The sequence below is a fragment of the Limanda limanda genome, chromosome 20 (genome assembly GCF_963576545.1).
Source record: "Limanda limanda chromosome 20, fLimLim1.1, whole genome shotgun sequence".
Lineage (NCBI taxonomy): Eukaryota > Metazoa > Chordata > Actinopteri > Pleuronectiformes > Pleuronectidae > Limanda > Limanda limanda.
In genome coordinates this window covers 11,625,628-11,645,723 of record NC_083655.1, presented here as the reverse complement: position 1 = coordinate 11,645,723, position 20,096 = coordinate 11,625,628, and the positions used below count along the sequence as shown (strand labels likewise).

Sequence of the window (20,096 nt, the reverse complement as noted above, 5' to 3'; positions counted from 1 at the left end):
CCTGTGCATAACTCCCCAAAATTACCAACCAATCAAGGCAGAGTGCCTATTACTCTCCCCATTACATGGAGATCAGATCACGCTCGGAATCTGTGTCCAGAGAGAAAGGGAAGGAGGGAGGGAGGGAGCGAGCGAGCGAGGGAGGAAAAAGAGAGAGGCAGAGAGGGAGAGACGGATGGAAGAGGAGAGAGGCAGCACCCACAGAGATGGTAAATGTAGCATGATGCGCGAGAGGGAAAAGGAAAGCGTAGTTAAACAAGAAGAAGTGCCTTCACAGAGGCTCTGGCACAAACAAGCAAATTTAAAAGACCAAACCCTGAATGCCTCTCTGGCTACGGCTGATATTAACTCCATAATCTGCAAAGAAAGGGAAAGCTGCCAAAACCGAGCCTGTGGCTGGATGCACAGAAACCTCATGGAAGTTCTAACAAACCCAAAAAAACTATAATAAATGTATCTATAAAAAGAAAGACAACCTCTCAGCAGGGGCGTGTGGAAGCATCATCATCGTCTCGACTTGTTTGAGTCACAGTCGATCTACCACCAGCTCCAAAACCCATGAATGGCCTCTTGAGTACTTTGCATAATTGGCAGCAATTTAACATGTAAGCTGCAGGGCTATTAATCTCCATTCAATAGCTTGATTCAGACAACAGTGTTACCTAACACTAAAAAAATGAAAGTTATGTTAATACTGATTTCATTAAAATACTCAAAGGCATTTACATTTAACTTTTTCTTCATATTTATCCTATCCCACATTTCATTAATTGACTGCTACTTTTGAAATTGTATATTATATTCAATATTTAAGCAAATCTTTTTCTTTAACAATAAACATTTACATTTTAACACCAGGTCTGTGGCTGCACAGTTTGACACCAGCAGATATTAGGTGTTGTTTCTGTCAACACTGATGGACAACTTTGGAAAATCTGGAAACCCCAGAAGAAACATTATTCTGCATTCCTGCCCCAAATCATCACTTTCAAATCTCGCTCTGTGGTTAAATGTCCCATGAGTGGAATTTCTGAAACAAGCATCACAGAAAGAAATTCAGTGGATGAACACGATGCTGTTTTTGCTAACTTCTCATACCATCTGTAAAAGTCAGTATATTGTCATGTACTGAGATGCCAGATGGTACGACCGCCCCACAAGAAGAGACACAAGAAAGAAGGGGCTGAGCCGGACCACTGCACACGTACTGGTACCGTTGATTGTCTTGGATACTTAAGCTGTTTTCAGACATATACTTCGGAAAATAATGGGGAAAATGGGTCCAGAGATTCTCTGGAATTTTTCCTTTCAGGAATGAGGAACGCAGCAGGAGATCGTATGAGTCGTTCCCATCCACAGGAAAATGTCCGGAACATGCCCATTCCCTTGCTGTGAATGTTTTTAAAGGTTCCGGACATTTTCTGGACATTTTGCTCAGGGTCTGGCAGGAAATGTTCCAGAAAATCGACTCAAACTTTCATGTTCTCACATACAAGCAGCTTATTTGACACCAACCCCACCCTTTTGAGGGAGATACTTGTATTTGTGTGTTTAATTACTTCGTAAAACCATTTATATTGAATTTAGATGATTAAATTTGTCCTATTTTCTAGCTTTATGCAAAATACCTAGTGGCCTTTGTTTGGTAAGTCTTGTGTCATAATCGTTACCTAAGTTCAATAGATGTATATAAAAGACTGTATAATGATAGAGCAGGGAGTCGAGCAGGGTGGCAGAGACCAGGTAAAATAAGGACAGGCTACAGGTTTTTAGAGTAGAGAAAGGGTGCATGAGTGAGCACAGAGAGTTAAATGTTTTATACAGCCCGCAGGTTGAAAGTGCCACGGCCCTCAGACACAGCAATGGCTGCGTAAGTGGCTGCAGAGACAGCAGAAATTGGCCTTCTGGTTTACAACATGTCGCCACAGAGCCCGACACAGCAAAGCAGCCAGTGGGGACAGACGGGAGCAGAGCACGCAGGGTAAAAAAAACCCTGACAAGAGTGAGTTAAGGCCGGGATTTAGACAGAACAGTACGAGAGAACCAAAAAAAGAGAAAAGAAACGTCATTCTCAAATTGAAAGGGAGAGTGTTTCTCTTAAATCCAGTGGTCAAGCTAACAAAGTGTTCATAAGGCAGAGGCTGGACAGACAGATGCTTTTAATGGTTCGACTACCATTCAGCTCTTAGTGCCTTCGCACATGTGAGGGGAACGTGTGTGTGCACGGACGCACAATCACACACACACATACACACGGAAGACAAAGAGAAGATCAATGTTATTGGTGCGTATACGTTCTGTAATCTGATCCTAATGAGCAGAGATGTACAGAGACCATATGACAGAGACTTCAGCTCTATAGCACCATCACCTGGTCAAATCATACAGAATGCAGTGTTTGTCGGTCTTAAACAAGAGTTTTGTGGGGTGAGTTTCTTAAGTCCAATAAGAAGATGCATAGCTATGCAAGTGTGTGTCTGTGTGATTACCTCAGGTCTGAGTGTCGCCCGGGTGCAGGCGGGGCAGATGGGTCCGTGGCGGGAGAAGGCGATGGGTAAACGTCTGGTCCTGTTCTGACAGGTCAGGTCCTCACACACCAACCAGCCCTGTCAGAGACATATGATGACATATGATTCTATTAACTGGGACACATCTAACATTAAACAATAGAAACATAAATGGCAACTGATTTCATGGATATATTTCCAATGAAAACTGTAAACATTCTCTGTGTTACAGGGTTTTCTCACATTCTACAAACCATTAACAAGGACAGATAAGTTACTGCATGTGTCCACCAAGGCTGAATGGCCATTACATCATCACATTGCCTCAACTTTTTGAGATCAGATACATATATCATGAACAAACAAGTTTTCTGCAAACTACATTAACTTCAGGCAATTCATATACTTGTGAGAGACAAACCAAAAGATTAGAACCTTAATATCAATAGGAAGCACTTGAAAATTGAAATCTAAAGAGACATAGTGGAAAAGTTTCCTCAATGTAGAGTAACAGAATAAAGATCACGCCCTAAAAATATTTTTTTTGATTCACAAAATCGGGATCATTAACCAGATTTGCACCAACTTACGCCTGTTAACAGGAATTTCAACACATTTAATGAAAAATTCGCAAAATGTTCACTCGTTTTTTAAAGAAAGGGAAATTATTTTACTGGATCCACTCCCTTTATCGAATATGCTCCATATCGAACATTAATGACGTTTATCTTGGCACAGAACCCACCATTCCACCAAGTTTCAAGAAAATCTGTTTAGTAATTTTGCGTAATCCTGGTAAAGGTCAGACAAACAGACCTTTAACACATCCTTGACCTAAAAGGCTCCATTCTCACTTATTAAGTCCCGAGCATTCTGGTCTCTATTGAGGTTTCGGCTGCTCTGAAGAAAATATATAACACAGACAATATCTTTAAGTTTTTAAAATACTCTCTGACCCACTCGTCAAGTTCCAGTCTACGATTCTCGCAGCACTTTGAAATAACTTTGAATTCCAGCTGTTTCCTTTCCAAAGGGACCTCTGATGTAAATATCTCACAACACGCGTCAGAAGAAGACGTTCACAGCAGCTTTTACTCCCCTGCATGATTGCTTAGTTATAACACGTGTTCATGTGGGTGTTTATATTGTCAATAAGGTGCTCTTAAAAATTGACAAAATGAAAAACAACTTTTGATGCCTCGGAGACACTTTAAAAACTGTTTCTGGTAATGAAAAAATGTGACTGAAAATTGTTGCTTCCATTTAGCTGCTATAATTCTGCACAACACAGTGACAGGAAAAGTACTCGGCAGAAAGAAAAACAGGAGCCGTAAAACAAAAACAAGTGCGAGCGGCGGGCAAAGAGAGAGGGATAAGAACAGAGGTTAACATCGGACTTCACATCGCAGCGGCCTCACTCAATCACTCTTTACGTTTCAATGTAACTTCAGCTGCCGAGCGTCGCCCGCCCTGCTCTGGGAGCGCTTGTCAGACGGGCAGAGCAGCGGACAGCCAAAACGGCAGTAGTTAGGACCCCCTGGGGTGAGGTAGTGACCCTGGGCAGGTGCTGTGGTATAACCCTCTCAATCTCCCTGTATTCTCCCAGAGCCCTCCTCCCTCCTGCTTCTTATGCCCTGTCATTACTAAGGGGGGTTTAAAGGGGAGGGGGGTTAATGCCCAACTAATGACAGAGGATAAGACCCAGCGCTATCAAAGCTTTTGAGTCCATCCTCTATCCATCTTTCCTTCCTTCCTTCCATTCACTGCACCTGTCCCTCCATCCACGTCCCCCTCACACGCAACGTTTCTCCGATTGATTTTTACGTTTTGCCTTTGTCTCGTCTCGGGATTAGTTTTGAGCAGCAGCTAAAAAAATAAAAAAAATAAACGATGAAGATCATTTCTTTCTTTTCAACGCACTCTACAGTGTGTAAATTGTTTTCCGCCGTGAAAGAACCTGCAAAGAACCTTTGATAGTAAGAACCACCTTGGACAAAGTGTAGCTGGTTACATGAGGAATCTGTTTACACTGTATGAGGCTTTTTCAAAATCAGTAGGTTTTTAAAACGCAGGTAAAGCCGCTGCTAGTAGAGTCGTTTCCAATGATGAAACCAACAGGAAACCAACATGTTGGAAACTGGAAACACAACAAACAAAACACCAGACACCAGTGACAATGCTACAGTGGTTACATCTTTCAAATCAGGCACATTGATGAATCTTGCTGCTCTCACTCATGGGGACAGTGAGTGAGCAGCAATTTTTAAATCCCGCCACTGAATCTAAAATGGAATGAGGTCTGTTGTCTCTCAATAATAAAACAATAATTGTATTAAATTGATGTAAATAGTCGCTTCGGACTTTACGTTGGGGCTTTTTGTTTTCATGCATAATATATTTATTCTACTTTCATACCTATAAGAGCAGCTTTGCTCCATTTATCTGGATCTTTCGGGATTTGTTCAACACATCTTCCACAGTCCCAAGAGTTTTAATGATCTTTAATGATCCAATATGTCTAGTCTATTAAGCGTAAAGTGTTTTATTATGTATAAAACACAATTTAAAGACAACCCTCATGTCTTATAATGACATTTTGTGTTTTTACCAAACTAAAACAAGAGGTGTAGGAGTAGGCAGGAAGAGGAGTGCTTCATTTATTTTACAGGTTCACACACACACACACACACAAATGCACGCTGCCAATCCCTTCCAAATGAAAACCAAACACACATGTATGTCCCAAATCAATTAGAAAGTCCCAGAGTTCACAGTAATACCCACAAATCTGAGCTCGGGGACTAATTATCTAAACACCTACACCGAGCTTGTGCAAAGAGCTGAGCTTCATGGGAAATGAGACCGCTCCACTGTCTCTGATAAAGACACGTCCGGGACAATGGCTCGTAGTGGTGACAGATAAGGAGTCCGAGAGATGCTGTTTGATCTCCATCTTTTTTTATGCGTGTATTTCTTGTGACACAAGCCTTGGTACACGCGGCTGTTCCCATGACACACCGCAAGCACACACACCATTCACTGTGGACACAAAAATATTAATCGCTTCCTATTCTTGTGCATTAAGATGAATTAATGACACAAATCAAAGACTCAACTGGAAAATACACACACAACTGAGAAGGCTTAAAGCAGGAAAATCTACCCACAATGCCACCCTGCTCTGCGACTGTTACCCAAAACCCACCCACACACACAAAAAATAAAAAAATAAGTTAGGCTTAAGTGCAGCAGATGTGTGTGAACCGCAGAGAAAGGATTAAAAGCAAGTAGCACACATGAGGAGCGAGTCAGAAAGAACAACAAAAAAAAGAGAAACCTAATTGAGGCATTTCGCTGGAGCAAGGGTGGGGGTGTACAGTTGGACGCGAGAGAATAAAGGCTCATAATTACATAATTATAGCAGTGGATATCTGACACATTGAATGTAGACGTCAAATGAGTTCCACATAATTTAACCAAACAGAGGCAAGACGAGGCCACGACAGAGCCCACCGGGAAATAAACCTTCTTTCCCTGCATGGTCTGTTCTTTTTTATTAACCCTCGTCTTTTCCAAAGTCTTCCTGCTGTTGTATTCAAACAGTTTCGGCTCTTAAACCTTAAACTATAAACCTCTTATTTCTGTAGTTCTATCAGGAAACTACAGAGGTGTATTTTCAAATGTTGATTCCTTGGACTTGGTGCTGTGGTTTTTAGACACCTGAACTCCTTTTTCTGTACCATTGGGTCATACTTATTTAATGAATCATGGCAAGGTATTGTTTATAAGGGGTGCAACCATAATAAAGATGATCATAAAGGTGAACATTTCTCCACTTACCAACTACTCTGTAATGAAGCCAAATATTCTAGTTGAACATTTGGAGCAGAGTCGAAGGAGCCACGGTATTGAGGTCCCGCAGATACACACGCATTTGACCAATAGACTTTTTACTTTAAAGAATGACAAAATAACTGATTCATGAAGTCATTATTTCAGCACCATTTTTAAAACAATGGAGAAGCCTCTCTGACGCGAGTCCTGTTCCAGAGGAATCCACCTGCACCACACACACACACTACAACTGGTTTCATCAGTCAACACTTCCAGCTCTAAAGTGAATGGACCTAAAATCGGTCTACTTCACAAACACTCTCTAACACTCTCTCACACGCACACACGCACACACACACACACACACACACACACACACACACACACACACACACACTCACGGAGTGAATAAAGCTCAAACGGTTCCACTTTGTACCTCCTCCGCTTAATCAAAGCTTCTCTATTCAACAATTTGACCTTTTGTTCAAAACAGGATTATCACCTTCTCTGGTCTTCATTCACCCTTTCTCTCTCTCCCTCCCCCTTTCTTCTCTTGCCCCTCAGACCGTTTCCAGGGGCGACCCACATGACGAGGGTAATTGCAATAATTTGTTAAATGCCATGGCAACGGTGGTTAGACGGGAGGAGTTTAAAAAAGAAAAAAGAAGAATTGGGTGGTTCACGAAACAAGCAAATCTCTCATTTTGCCCAAGACAGTGGGATGAGAGGATGAAAGGATGACAACAGTGTGTTTATGATAAAGAGAGAGAGACACACACACGCAGGGGGGGGCGAGAGAGCTAGAGAGAGAGTAAGTGAACAAGTGTTTGCCCATTCTCAGGGTGCTGGTTTATTGATAATGGTGGGGATGGGGAGGACATTACTAATGATTAATGTCTCTGTGGTCCAAGCTTAGGACGCCAACACACATGCACATATATTCTTGTACACACACACACACACACAGAGAGAGAGAGAGAGGTGCAGAGCTTTCACTCTATCTGGCCAGACAAACAGCTCTATTTGAACTCTCCCTCGGCCTGAAAGGAATCCTTAATTACACAATATTACCCCTCTTCATTGCCCTGCTGTGTGTGCGCTGTGTCCACTGCTGTTCAGCCTCCAGCGGTGTGTGTGTGAGTGTGTGTGTTGCTGTGTGAGGTGTAAGTATTCAGCGGTAGCAGCTGTTTCACACATCGTGACAAAGGGGTTGAGGGGGACTCGCTCCCCACACATTCACCGCACTAATTGATTTCTGTTCAGCACTGTGGGAGAGTAACCCTGACACACACACACACACACACACACACTTTTACAGACAGTGCATTCCACTCACAAGACCAAGGTGTTAGAAGCTACCAGGAGGGAGAGAGTGCTCGACAGACAACACAGGAATCCAGTTGAATTCACTCTCGAGCTGCTCGTCAGGAGCAGTGACAACACGTCCTCTACTTCTGCATCACATCCTCTCTTTCTACTTTCAACAACATACAGATAGTTCTGTCAGTGGATATCAAACACTGTACCTACATAAATCAAAGTAGCTACACATGGCGACTCCTAAAGGAAATGAAGATGGAAAACTAGAAGCAGGAAGCTTATATCAATCAAATAACTTCATTTATAGTCTTATGAATACGGACTAAGAATGTTAACAGTCAATCGGCCATATGCTAACAACAGCTTCCTGAAACTCAAACTCCTCTTGAGGAGCATGAAGGAGGTATGCACTTTCTGGGCGCCCTTTCAGTTTCAGAGTGTGACGATAGCTTGGGACCAAGTATTTCATCACAAGATGGGATGCATCAGAAAAAAACATAGAGAAAAACACACACACACAGCCGGTCTCCGCAATAACCTGCTGAACTCGCATCCATGTTCCTGGATCAACATTGAGGACATGCGGCAAGGTAAGACAGCACGGTACAAAGACACCAGACATGCACTGTGTTCCTGCCCAGAAGCAGAAGCTCTGTGGTTGTGTATGGTTAAATCTTCAAGCCAAGATCAACTCACACACTATTGACACACAATTCTACTTGATCTTTTAAGTCAACTATGCTAAATTTGCTGTATTTTTAGCTTTCGCTGATTCTCTACTAACCCAGTTTCCCAGGACGTGATTTAATCATTTAATTTTATACCATCTACTGAAAGAGCACACGTGAAGCTTGGTATTCAAAGAAAAAAACAAAACATTTAAGTGTTTTCCTGGATCATGCTGCTACAAATCTGTCAGTTTTTTTCCTTAATGTTTTAAAAGCATAATGTGCTCTTTGGTGGAAATGTCAGTGCAGTTTCCTGCTGAGATTTCCTTCATTTTCCGTCCCAAATCTTTTTCATAGCTTCTCTTAGCGTCACTGCATCCGTTGCATCCCCCATTGTGTTAAATACAGTCCAACACTTTCATAAACACTTAGCGAAAGGTCAATTTTCACAAGTGCTAAATATTTCATTACATACGGCTCAGTTTGTCTGAACACTTGAATTAATCTATTTAATAATGTGTTGATAGACACCGATATGCAAACAACCTCAACGTTTGATCGAGCACAAATAAAGCACTTTTTGGAAGGACTCATATGTACCTTGAGAAAGGAGAAAGAAACGAAGAGACTCTGGCCAGCTGCACTATTCTTGTATATCAAGTTGCAGTATTAGATACCAGATGAAAACTAAACAAAGTGGCCCTGCAGGTGGTGAGAGCTCATACATGCAACCTGCCACAAGAACAGAGGAATACTCACAGAATAATATTTTTTGATGTAGCGACGGATGTCTAGCAGCAGTTTGTTGCTAATGTTGACGGGGAAGTCGATGGGGCAGCTCCCACAGGGGTTGTGACAACATCGCATTAAGCCGGGCTCCAAATTTGAACCCTGCAAAAGAGAAAAGTGCACATGTCACATCTGAGAAAAGCAACAGAACGATCCACATGTACTTAACATGTCAGCATCTTTAGTCAAATTCAAAATACAGATCCAGAATAGAATACATATTCCTGCAGCGGTAAACAGTACACTTAGACAGCCTATCCAAATTATTCTTTTATTTACTTGTTTATATTTCTTCACTTTGTCATGTTACAGTCTTATATGTTCAAATCATCAATAAGTAATTTTTTCCATTATCTTAGCTCCATATCCCCAAATAAAAAAGTGAAAACAGAACATTTTTGAATTCCTTGCAAATCTACGAAAAATTTGAAGTACATTGACACAAGTATTCAGACACTTTGCTACGAGACTTGAAGTGAATCTCAGGTGCCGCCCTTTTCTACTGATCATCCGTATGTTCCACACTCTGATGTCAGCAGGTGGTAAATTCAGTTGACTGGACATATTTTGGACAGGCAAACGTGACCGGAGCAGCATCAAGCTGTGAGGATGTTTTTCAGCCGCAGTGACAGGGAGACCGGTCAGGTTTAGACAGAGCAGAGCGCAGAGATATTCTTGTCCAGAGCGCTGAGGACCCCCGACTGGGCCAAAGGTTCAACTTCCAACAGGTTAATGACCCTAGGAGCAGCTAAGGACCCTGACATGTATCCAATTGAATGTCTCTGGGAAGACGTGGAAATGTCTGTCCAGTGTCCCCCAGTGGTTTCCTCAGAGTTTGAGAGGATCTGCAGACAGAAATTGCAGAAAATCCCCAAATCTAGTTGTACAAAGTCCATGGCTTCACACCCATGAAGAGGTGAGGACTTGTGTTTTTGCTTGGTCATTATTGGGTAGCGAGAGTAGATAAGGTTAGGGTGAAATAAAAGATGAAGGGGTAAACTCTTTACTCTGAATGCGCTGTATGAAAAAGCCTGCACACGATGGAGTCTGTGTAGCAGGAGGCATTTACTACAGTCTCAGTACAGTAATTAAAATCTGTCTCCCATCAGTGCTGCATCCTGTGCATAAACATTACTGTATCTGCATAGGGATTCATCACAGCTGCATTTTTAACTCTATGATGAGAAAAAGCAGTTATGCAACATAAGAAACGTCACCATTCATTTTAAACCTGCACAAAAAGCGTGTCAAGCGGAAGGTGTAAAGGCTTAAAACACCTCTGGGTGCAGTAATATTGCAGCCTGAAGCCAACGGGTCAACGTGAACTCACTCCTCCTGAATTGTCCACTTGACAGCCAGACTTACAGTTCATGCAATCAGGGGGAAAAAGTAACCAGAGTACAAAACAATTACACTAAATACAACTGCTTTAAACACTTGCTCCCTTCAACCTGAGCTCCATTTAACTGTCGCATTGATAGAAGCAAAAAAAGAAAAACTAAAGACTAAAGACTAAAAAGACTAGTTTGACTCCTTGAGTAAATTCACACATTAAACACCATTACAGGCTACATCCTAAAAACAGTCTTGTGTGTCTACATCATCGTTTCCAAACATCTCAGTTTCTGCCCGTCCAGACTAAGCCGCAGCCGCAGGGTTTTCAAACTAAAACGGGGGCCAGCAGCATTTCCAAACTTCTCTAAACCTCCAGAGAAGAGTGGATGTCAGAGGCATCCACAGCACAGTGCATGTGTTTTCAAAATGAAACCTTAGTGTGTGCATGAAGCCTCTGTCTCTTCTCCACTTCTTCATGTTTTATTTTCTTTCCGGTCTGGAACAGCCTCCCTTCTTCCCTCTCCATGGTATCCTCCCTTTCCACTCCTTTATCTCGCTCGTTTCATTCCAAACTTGAATTTGACAAATGCACTCCCCCTCCTAAGCAAGTTGCAACCGTCACTTACTCAGCCAGTTGTTTTGCTATTTAAGTTATTTTAATTAAATGCAACATTTAATAAAGACACCCTACGTGGTTTCTTCCTGTCAGGAGAGACGAGCTCAAAACAATCCAGGGAAGTATCTTTTGAAATGCTTCACTTCTCTACCAATCCAGCTGTCATCTTAACACACCCCTCTGTAAAACAATTTGAAAAGGTTGACAGTGTCAGCTGTCCACCTGAACTGTTCCCATCCCCGTCTTTGCTCTGATAATGTGTAGCTTTCATGTGGGACACCCAACGCTCTGTTAAAACTGAACCTAGGGAAATCCCTGGAGTTCCAGACAAATTTCTTACTCTCCCTCCTCCTTAGTTAATCTTTTCATACCCCCATCAAACAACTTTCCTCCTCTGTCTGTCCTCCATCATCCATCACCACCTCCTCTAACCATCTCTGGCTTTGTGTCAGTGCTGGAGTCAAGGCCCATCTGTCCTCCCCTCTCATTGAGCTGTTAGACCATGTTCACAACCCTAATTAACTTACTGTCTTATCAGTTGCTGTGTGTGTTTGTGCGTGTGCATCTTTGCGTGCATACCAGCCTCGGACGCACAGTGGAGAATTAACACCAGTAATCAGTCAAATCCCGGTAAGTTTAGTCTCAAAATTTAAAAAAATGTAAACAACACTAACCTATCTGACGGATAACAAGTCATTTGTTTCCTTGCTGACAAGAATTTGATTATTAACTGAATCAAATAAGAAACATTTCTGTATGGTTCTTGCACAAGTTTCTGCTGAAGTATATCATGATATCATCCTTTTATGGAAAGTGTGTGTGTAAAACTCCTTTTTCTAATTTAATGCAAGTTCTCCGGGCCAGCAGAGGACAGAGGGTTGTCAGTTTTATTAGTGTCTTCCAGACGAGAAAAAGCTGCATGCCTTGCTCCTCATTAGAAGCTGATAACACACACACACGACCTTGGCCTGACAAATGGTCGGAGATCAGTGTGTGTGTGTGTGTGTGTGTGTGTGAGAGAGAGTCCATAGAACAGCAGGGGTTAAAGGAAAGGCTTTTCAAGTTGTGGAGTCCAAACAATGCCAATGAAAACAGAGTCGGTATTGGAGCCAGGCAGCTGTCTAAAAATACAGACACAGACACAATATGGAGGATGACTACGGCATGAATCCTTCACCGGAAGTTTGAGTGAAATGCCTTCGGAAACACTGTTCTTCCACTCTCATACTTTCTATCTGTGTCTCTAGTGACTAATCCATTGCAATGCATTAGTGATAGAAGCAATATTTTCTTTTTTCATTTTGGTCTTACTCTGCATCTGTGAGATTCTTTTGCTTCTGCACATCTCTGACTTTAATGAGATTCTCAGATCTACAGAAGATTCTAATGGTGTAAATCATCTGGAACTTATTTTCCCCTATTTGGTTGTTAGGTCATGACGTGTTGGGTCCGTTTCCGTGTCCAAGCTCTGGTATTTGCAAACTGCCGCCGTGCTGTATCACTGGCTGTAATTCAGGGTCTCAGGTGGTAGAAAAGAGTTGGTTGAGACGGAAATGAGGTAGATTAAATCACCTAAGGTGTTCTCTTTCTCATCTGGAAATTTTTTAAAAGTGAATTCATGCCTCAATTATGCCTCACTTCAAATGTTCAAATGTTATGGCAAATTAATCCACAGGTTCTAACATTGTTTTTAGCTAGGTTTGGACCCAGATGTGGATATCAAATTAAGCGCAACATCAAACTTAAAAATGAGATGGGATGATATAAAATCGTACCTCAGTACTTCTTTCCTAGTCTGGGCTTTTGGTGTTTGAGATAAAGCAAAAAGATGACGTTGGATGCAACTTTTCAAAACTTTCGGAAGGTACAAAAGAGAGTTTTGAAATTCATAGTTTAGGAATCACGGAATAAAATGGGACAGGTTGAACTGTTGGGGGACTTGCGTAATGTCTGTTTACTTACAGCTCCTTCAAAGACGTTGTCGTAGATGTTGTCAGTGCCACACTGTGGGCAGGTGAAAGTGAACCTCTCACAGTCTTTGTAGCGCTCCTCATCAGTCAGCTGGACCGGAGCTCCCAGCATGCCGTCAGCCTCCTCCTCTCTCTGGTGCTGCTGCTGAGCCCGGAACTGGCTGGGGTCAAGACCTGACGGGGACAACGCCATTTATAAATCTACAGTAATTTGAACAAATGTTTATGGACAGACTGGGCTGATGAGACACAAGGAAAATAGTACCGACATCTGAGCCAAACCACTTTTATGACCATTAAACAACAATGAGACATCTATTTTGTACTTTTATTGGACCATTGCGAAATCGGGCATGACATCGTTCCTATGTTTGGATGTCTCAGCTGTCAATGGACCATTAAAAATCGGAATTAGAATTCTAATGCGAACGTATAAAGAGAGATTAGTAGACACACACTGAAGTATCTGTACCGCACAAATACGTCAAGGACAGAGTGTATTTATAAAAGAGCAAGAGAAATGAATTGTGTTTAAACTATAAATGTAAATTCAGTTATGTCAATTATACCGTTGCTTTTTGCAAGTTGAGGTCAAGACTTCTCACTCAAAACTTTCGCCCCCGTGTTCTTATAGACATAAAGAAAACTTTGAATCATGATCTAGCACCTGAGTGATGACGGGCCGCCCACTCTCAATACAATTAAAGCCTTTTACAGTTTCTCATAACCTGTAATTAACCTACCCAGCCACGTGGCTATGAGCACGCTGTCAATGCCCTCAATGGGGTCACAGATGCGAGACACCACGGGGTGGATCTGCTGGGCCAGGTAGTACTGAGTGTCCAGACTGAGACCCTCCTGCTTCTGGAGTTGCTCCAAAGCGTAGGCTCTCTGACTGGCTGCGAGTGTGGAGCCATCCTGGGGGATAAAAACAAGATATGCAGTGGTTTCAGTGGTAGATTGTAAATCACACTGTAGGTTCGTACACACAGAAGTATCCGTGGAACCTCAAACATAGGTGTTCATGATCAGGCAAGTGATAAAACCCCTATAACGAATTCTGTAATCCAGACAGTCACGTCTTTTGTATGCACACACCTTACAGATGATGTAAGAGACTGTGTCTCCAGCTTTGACCCGTCCGCCCTGAGAGTTCATCCATAGAGCCACATGGACGTGAGGGAGGCTCTTCTTGTCTGGATAGTCCTGAGGATCTTTAGTCAGTGCCTGAAAGAGGAGGAGAAAAGACAAAAATGACCATCAAGAGGAGAAAATACAGTAAGGATGGCTCCCTATAGGCAGAGCCTCACTTGAGTTGTGTTGATTTGAGTTGTGTTTTTAGTATACATTTTTTTAGAAAGTCCTCACCTTGTTTATCTCATACTGGTTCAGAGGTATGGTTCCATCTGCTACCTTCTCTCCCGTCTCCACCAGGTGTTTCTGGATGTTCTCCACGATGACGTCACGACTCAGGTCCGACAAGATCTGACCAATCACATAGCTGGGATAGGAGAAAGGAGGATTTTACCATGCGGGAGTATTTCTGCTGTAATGTTTATTAAATAGATCATCCAATGGCAACTGGGATTGGCTCCAGCTCCCGCCCCGACCCTCAAAGGATAAGTGATATAGACAATGGATGTATTGATGTCTATTAAAGGCCAATAGAAACCTTTAACATCCCGTGTACTGCCCTGTCAACATGCGTACAGGACACAAGCTTTATGTGCCGAAACAAGCATTGGGGAAAGAAAATCCAAAGTTCAGTTTGGTATATCCAACGTACTTGCCACATTCCTTGGCCAGGTCACACCAATCTCTGCGGACAATATCCAGCCCTTTGAGCTCCTGCTTGACGGTGTACTGTCCGTCGCCGTGATTCTCCACAACCAAGGCTGCGTATTTCTTCTTCTTCAGCAGTAAGAGGGACTTAAAGACGCCGTCAATGTCAATCTCAAGCAGCTTGTAGAGCTTGTTCACTTCAGCTTTTACCTGGAAGTAATGAACATAAGAGATATAAGAGGTAAATATGTGGCGAAAACATTGAGTCACAGTCAAAGACGTTCACAAACGGACCTTATTGCCGAGTTTGAAGACCTCCTCCAAGGACCGGCTGTTGGTGTTGATCATAATTGAGTCCGTGTCTCCGTAGATGACTTCCAGATTCATCTAGGTCACAAGCGATTAAAGGTTTTAGGTCATATCGTTTCAAAACCCTTTTTCAGTGAACAACAACTGAAGGCTTGTTGATATCTCACCTTCTGAACCAGGTCTTTTGTGTTCATCAGAATCTGAAGAGAGAAAAAAGGCAAGCACGACAGCATGAATGGATTTAAATGTCAACTACGAAACGCATTGCAGCACAAACACTGTAAACAAACAAACAAAGATTATGTTTCTATCTTATTTTGTCGGGTGATTGTGTGTGTGTGAGTGGTGTGTATGCATGAATTTGTGTGGACATGAGAGCAGAGCAGGTGACTTGCTTTTAAATGGGGGATAATTGGCCAAGAGGGCAATTATGAGAGTGTGCTGTGACAGGAGTCTTTTCAACCCCCCCCCCACACACACACACACACACACACACTTCTTAATGACTCGTAATGGCCTCTATCACCCGCAGAGAGAGTGACAGACAAATAAGAGAATTCTGTTAACGCAGGTTGTCCACCGCTTGTGTGTGTGTGTGTGTGTGTGTGTGTGTGTGTGTGTGTGTGTGTGTGTGTGTGTGTGTGTGAAAGAGGGAGAGATCTGAGCAGCAGAGGGATCCTAACAGGTGGGGGCCCAGAGGAGTGGAGAGTTGGGTGGGGGCTCTGGGTCGCTAATCTGGGGGGTCGGAGGGACGGAACGCAGTGTGACCTGTCAGCAGCAATCTGCTCCTCAATCAACCGCAGCCGGATATACACACACCCCCGACTCGCACTGTGCTCAGCGCCGGGACAAGGACGCGGCTATTTCAGAGTGTCAGGAGGGGGCGGGGCTAGGCAGCAATGGAATTGTGGAGGGGGGGACGGACGGTGTTCCACTCCCTGAAACCAGAGTGGGACTTCAGCATGCTTTATGAGCTTCTCGATACTGTTGTACGGCAGGGGGGGTTGACTCATTCACAGAACAGCCATCTCCATTAGGGACTGCAGTCAAGGTCAAGGTCTCACCACAAACACACACACACACAGATTTTGGCCTGAGCACATACACCCTGAAATGTGCTGCTAAGCTTTTATGCAGACGAATCGACCAAACTGAATCACACTGGTTTAGAAGAGGAAGACGAGGAGGGAAAGAAGGATATGAAATCATTCTCAGGACTTAGTAAGATTGAGGGTACGTGTCCATAAATCTCAAATCCAGAAGCGATTCTAACGCTGTAATTTGTGGCGTCTAATATGATGGTTTTACCGACATTTTCAGTGAAAAGATTACTACATTTTAGTGGATAAAAGCTTTCAAATCATGAATGAAAATGCTTTTTCCTTTCAGGTTAAAATGTAGATCATGGCCACATCTAGTATTTTATTCAACATTTAGAAATAAGAAGAAGAGGTAGATAAATAGAAGGGACTGAGCAAAAATGCAGAATCCTTCACTTTTCCATACTTTGTTATGCTGCATCCTTTTTTTCTCCTTAACTTTATAATAAAATGTCTTTTCATTAAACTACACTGAATATCAGATGACAAGGGTAAAACAGAATTTAAGAATTGTTTGCTAACTTATTGACAAGGACTAGTATTCAGACACTTTGATAGGAGACTTGAAATTAAGCTTAGGTGCCTTTCGTTTCTCAAGATTCACTTTAACTCTCTTTAACCTGCAGTAAACATCTGTGTCAGGTGCATGATCAAAAGTGGACGACTCTAAATAGAGGTGTGAGGGTACCAGAGATGTTTTGTAGTCTGTGGCTACATTCTGAGCTGAATGCAAATGCTTTGTGGACCACCTACCTATCTGACATCCTCCGACCCTAATTGATTTTCGACCGGTTGCCAAACTAAGGCCAGGGGGTTGAAAGAGCTAATTTGAGCAAGAGGGGGAGAAAGGTCTTTGTAGCAGAGGTGACCAAGAACCAGATGGCCGCTCTGACTGAGCCCCTGTGTGGAGATGGTAGAAACATCCAGCCTGTAGCAGACTCATTCAACAATATATTGAATTTGAAAATCTATGTTCAAATTTATTAGGAGTAATCTCTCTTCAGTATTTCTTTTCACGTTGATGCAGCAAGAGAGAAGTGGTTTAAGGAGAGCGAGACAGAAGAGGAGGATCAAAAGAAAAACAAAAGACGGAGAAACAAAAGCAAAGTGCCGAGAAGTGATGGATAGAGAGATGTAGAGAAGACAGAGTGCGAGCAAAGTGCGGTGCGAGGGGAAGATGAGTGAGGTGAGAAGGTGTTGATGTAATTGATGTGTGGACTCATTTAGACAGGTTTTCCATATGCTGTCACTTCCAGCAGGACAAACTGCATCAAGGAATGAACCATGTGAAAGACAAGTCATTTGACCATGACGCTGGAATGTGTGCAACTGCTGGGGTGTGCGCTCATTTCTATACACATACCAACACACAGATATTACATGGACCAATGCAAACACATATCCCCAGGGGGTAGACAGAGTGTGTGTGTGTGTGTTTTCCCTCTGATGACTGCACCAGTCACCACAGTGAATTCCTCTCATACCGAAAAAAAACCCTCTTAAGGCCTGAGAGAGGACTTGTATTGTCCTCTCTCTAATAGTGTGATTGTCTTCTGTAAAAGAGCAACTTGTTTCATATTCGCGTTAGTCAATTAACCAATTAGTTGCCTGATAGTAAATGAAACTGCGAGGGGTGGCCAATTTATATTTCAGACTTATCAGTGCTTCTGTTTGCCAACATGCACAAATATGAAAACCTCATGTTCAGTGTTTATTCCTTAAATGTAAGATATGAAGTTAATCACTTTTAATGTTAACTTGTTTTTGTCCATGTCAAGGTAACATTTAACTACATTTCTTTTTCAAACATGTTTGCTCTGTATCTGAGGTATCTTACAGAAATGTATGTTTTTGAAGAACTGAAACTGAACAATAAAGAAATGTAAGACAAGGAGGGAGAACAGGAAGGTGTCTTTTCTCTAGCATACACCATTCTACTAATGAAAAACAAGCCTGTCGTTATATTTATTTAGGTTTGTTTCGATAACTACTTCATTAAAACTAATTGCGTCAAGAAAACGATAAACAATTAGGGAGCTGCTGTACCTGTAGTTTGGTTAATTTGGTGTGGACAGAAGAGAAGAATTATCCTGGTTTGACATCCTCCCTCGTAATATCAACATGGAACCATGTGGGTTTGTTAAAATCATTGCTTCCTTGACAATCAAATATCAATTTGGTAGTAGTTGAGGGTTTGAATTTTCTGTATTATCACACATTCACCATGATTAAATATTGTGGTCCGTTTTGCTTTCACACCACAAAGAGCAATACAAGAGAATGCTTGGAAGAATAAACCTTTTTCTGGTCTGCAACAGCCTGCCTCACGCCAACCAGGAGGAAAGAATCCTTACATGCACTTTGTCCCTTCAGATTATATATTATATTAACGCTAGTTTTGGGCCTAACACACAAGTGTGGTGGATTTAAACCGATTTGCATTGTCTTACGGTTGACATTAATAATCCCCATTTAGAAAAAACAGTATGCACCCAACAATCCACCCTCTTTTCTTGGGGAAACCAAATTTAGGGCACCTGCTCCTGACAATGTTGGAAAAATATGTAGTTGGGCACAGGTCAATGATATAAAACAGATCTCTTCCAGTCTTTGCATAAACCCAAATCTAGATTTTCAGGAGAGATTAGCGAAACGGATTCGATTTGATATTTTCCAGAGCCATTAAGCAGCTTGCAAATTTGTGCTTTTAACCATGTCTCATGTCTTTGCATGTGCACCTGTGTGCCCATTAGCCGAGAGTTATTGCGCCCTGTCATTCTAATTGATAAGTGGTTCAGCCTCGTTGTGATATCCGCCTTTTCACAGCTGTTGTTCAGCGATTCGTTGGCCTTACCTATTAGGCATCTACGTGTTTTGTTGTCATGTCGCTCTCGTATATTCGTTTATTTCAATCCACTTCCAACGCCTCTGCAACAAAATCTCTTTTCTTTTGCCAAGTTGACATTTCAAATAATATTAGTCGTAATTGACCTGTTTGGTTGAGTGACAAATTGTTTAAATAGGGAGAGGAAGCAATAAAGATGATAGACAAAATGATAAGAGGAGAAAAGGGCATCCACGTCCACCCTCGATCTCCCATTCTGACCTGCTACACACACACACACACACACACACACTGCTCTGCTGATCAGCAGATCAGAGGCGGCATGTTAAACCTCAGTGTGGCAGAGGGCCCTTGTAAAAAGAGCCTGGGGGCACCAGTGACGATTGTTTTGAAAAGCACTCAGCTGAAAAGCATTTTGGGATGACAGTCGGCCGACTGAAATAGCACCTGTGGAGGAACACACCACTGTCAGAGCTCGGGAGCCGTTGTACGCACAACACGTACACGACGCGCACGAGCAAATCACTCTCTCGCTAACACAAAATTTAAAAAAAAGATGCACAATATTTAAAGCTTCTTCTGTGTAAGTGTGAGCTCTCGTGTGCGCAGACCCAGAGAACAAATGTAAAAATGCACGATTGCAAACACGCACACACACACCTGTCCTGGCAGATGCCATGGCCGTGTCCTCATGGCTGCTGCAGGGAGGGTCAATCTGATTTAAAGCTGTGTCTGATTTAATACAACCGGTGCAGATTCAAAACGCTGGCATTCATCAAAAATGACTAGACAGTGACAACAATCCAATTAAAAATATGATACTTTAATATTTTCAGTTTTAAATGTCCTAGAATGCTGGTATTTTTGCCATTGACAAATTACGGAAATTAATTTGTCATTTGTCAGTACCATAATTGGAAGCGTTCTGGACACTTTTCATAATCAATTTACATCGATGGACACGTTTAGCTTCCACAGATCGAAGTTCTTCTCCAGTTTGGAATAATCAAGTTCTGAGTCG

The 20,096-nt window shown here is 42.3% G+C and overlaps 1 protein-coding gene across 1 annotated transcript in view; it reads right to left on the bottom strand.

Annotated features, from left to right (window-relative positions):
• Positions 1-20,096, bottom strand: part of pola1 (polymerase (DNA directed), alpha 1) — a 48,241-nt gene that overhangs the window by 12,109 nt on the left and 16,036 nt on the right. Inside the window, exons 27-35 of the mRNA XM_061093854.1 lie at positions 15,298-15,330; positions 15,116-15,208; positions 14,826-15,031; positions 14,408-14,540; positions 14,138-14,266; positions 13,783-13,957; positions 13,032-13,213; positions 9,089-9,220; positions 2,490-2,606 (exon numbers count right to left, since the gene is read on the bottom strand). Coding sequence (XP_060949837.1) covers positions 2,490-2,606; positions 9,089-9,220; positions 13,032-13,213; positions 13,783-13,957; positions 14,138-14,266; positions 14,408-14,540; positions 14,826-15,031; positions 15,116-15,208; positions 15,298-15,330 — 1,200 coding nt within the window. The remainder of the gene's footprint in view (positions 1-2,489; positions 2,607-9,088; positions 9,221-13,031; positions 13,214-13,782; positions 13,958-14,137; positions 14,267-14,407; positions 14,541-14,825; positions 15,032-15,115; positions 15,209-15,297; positions 15,331-20,096) is intronic.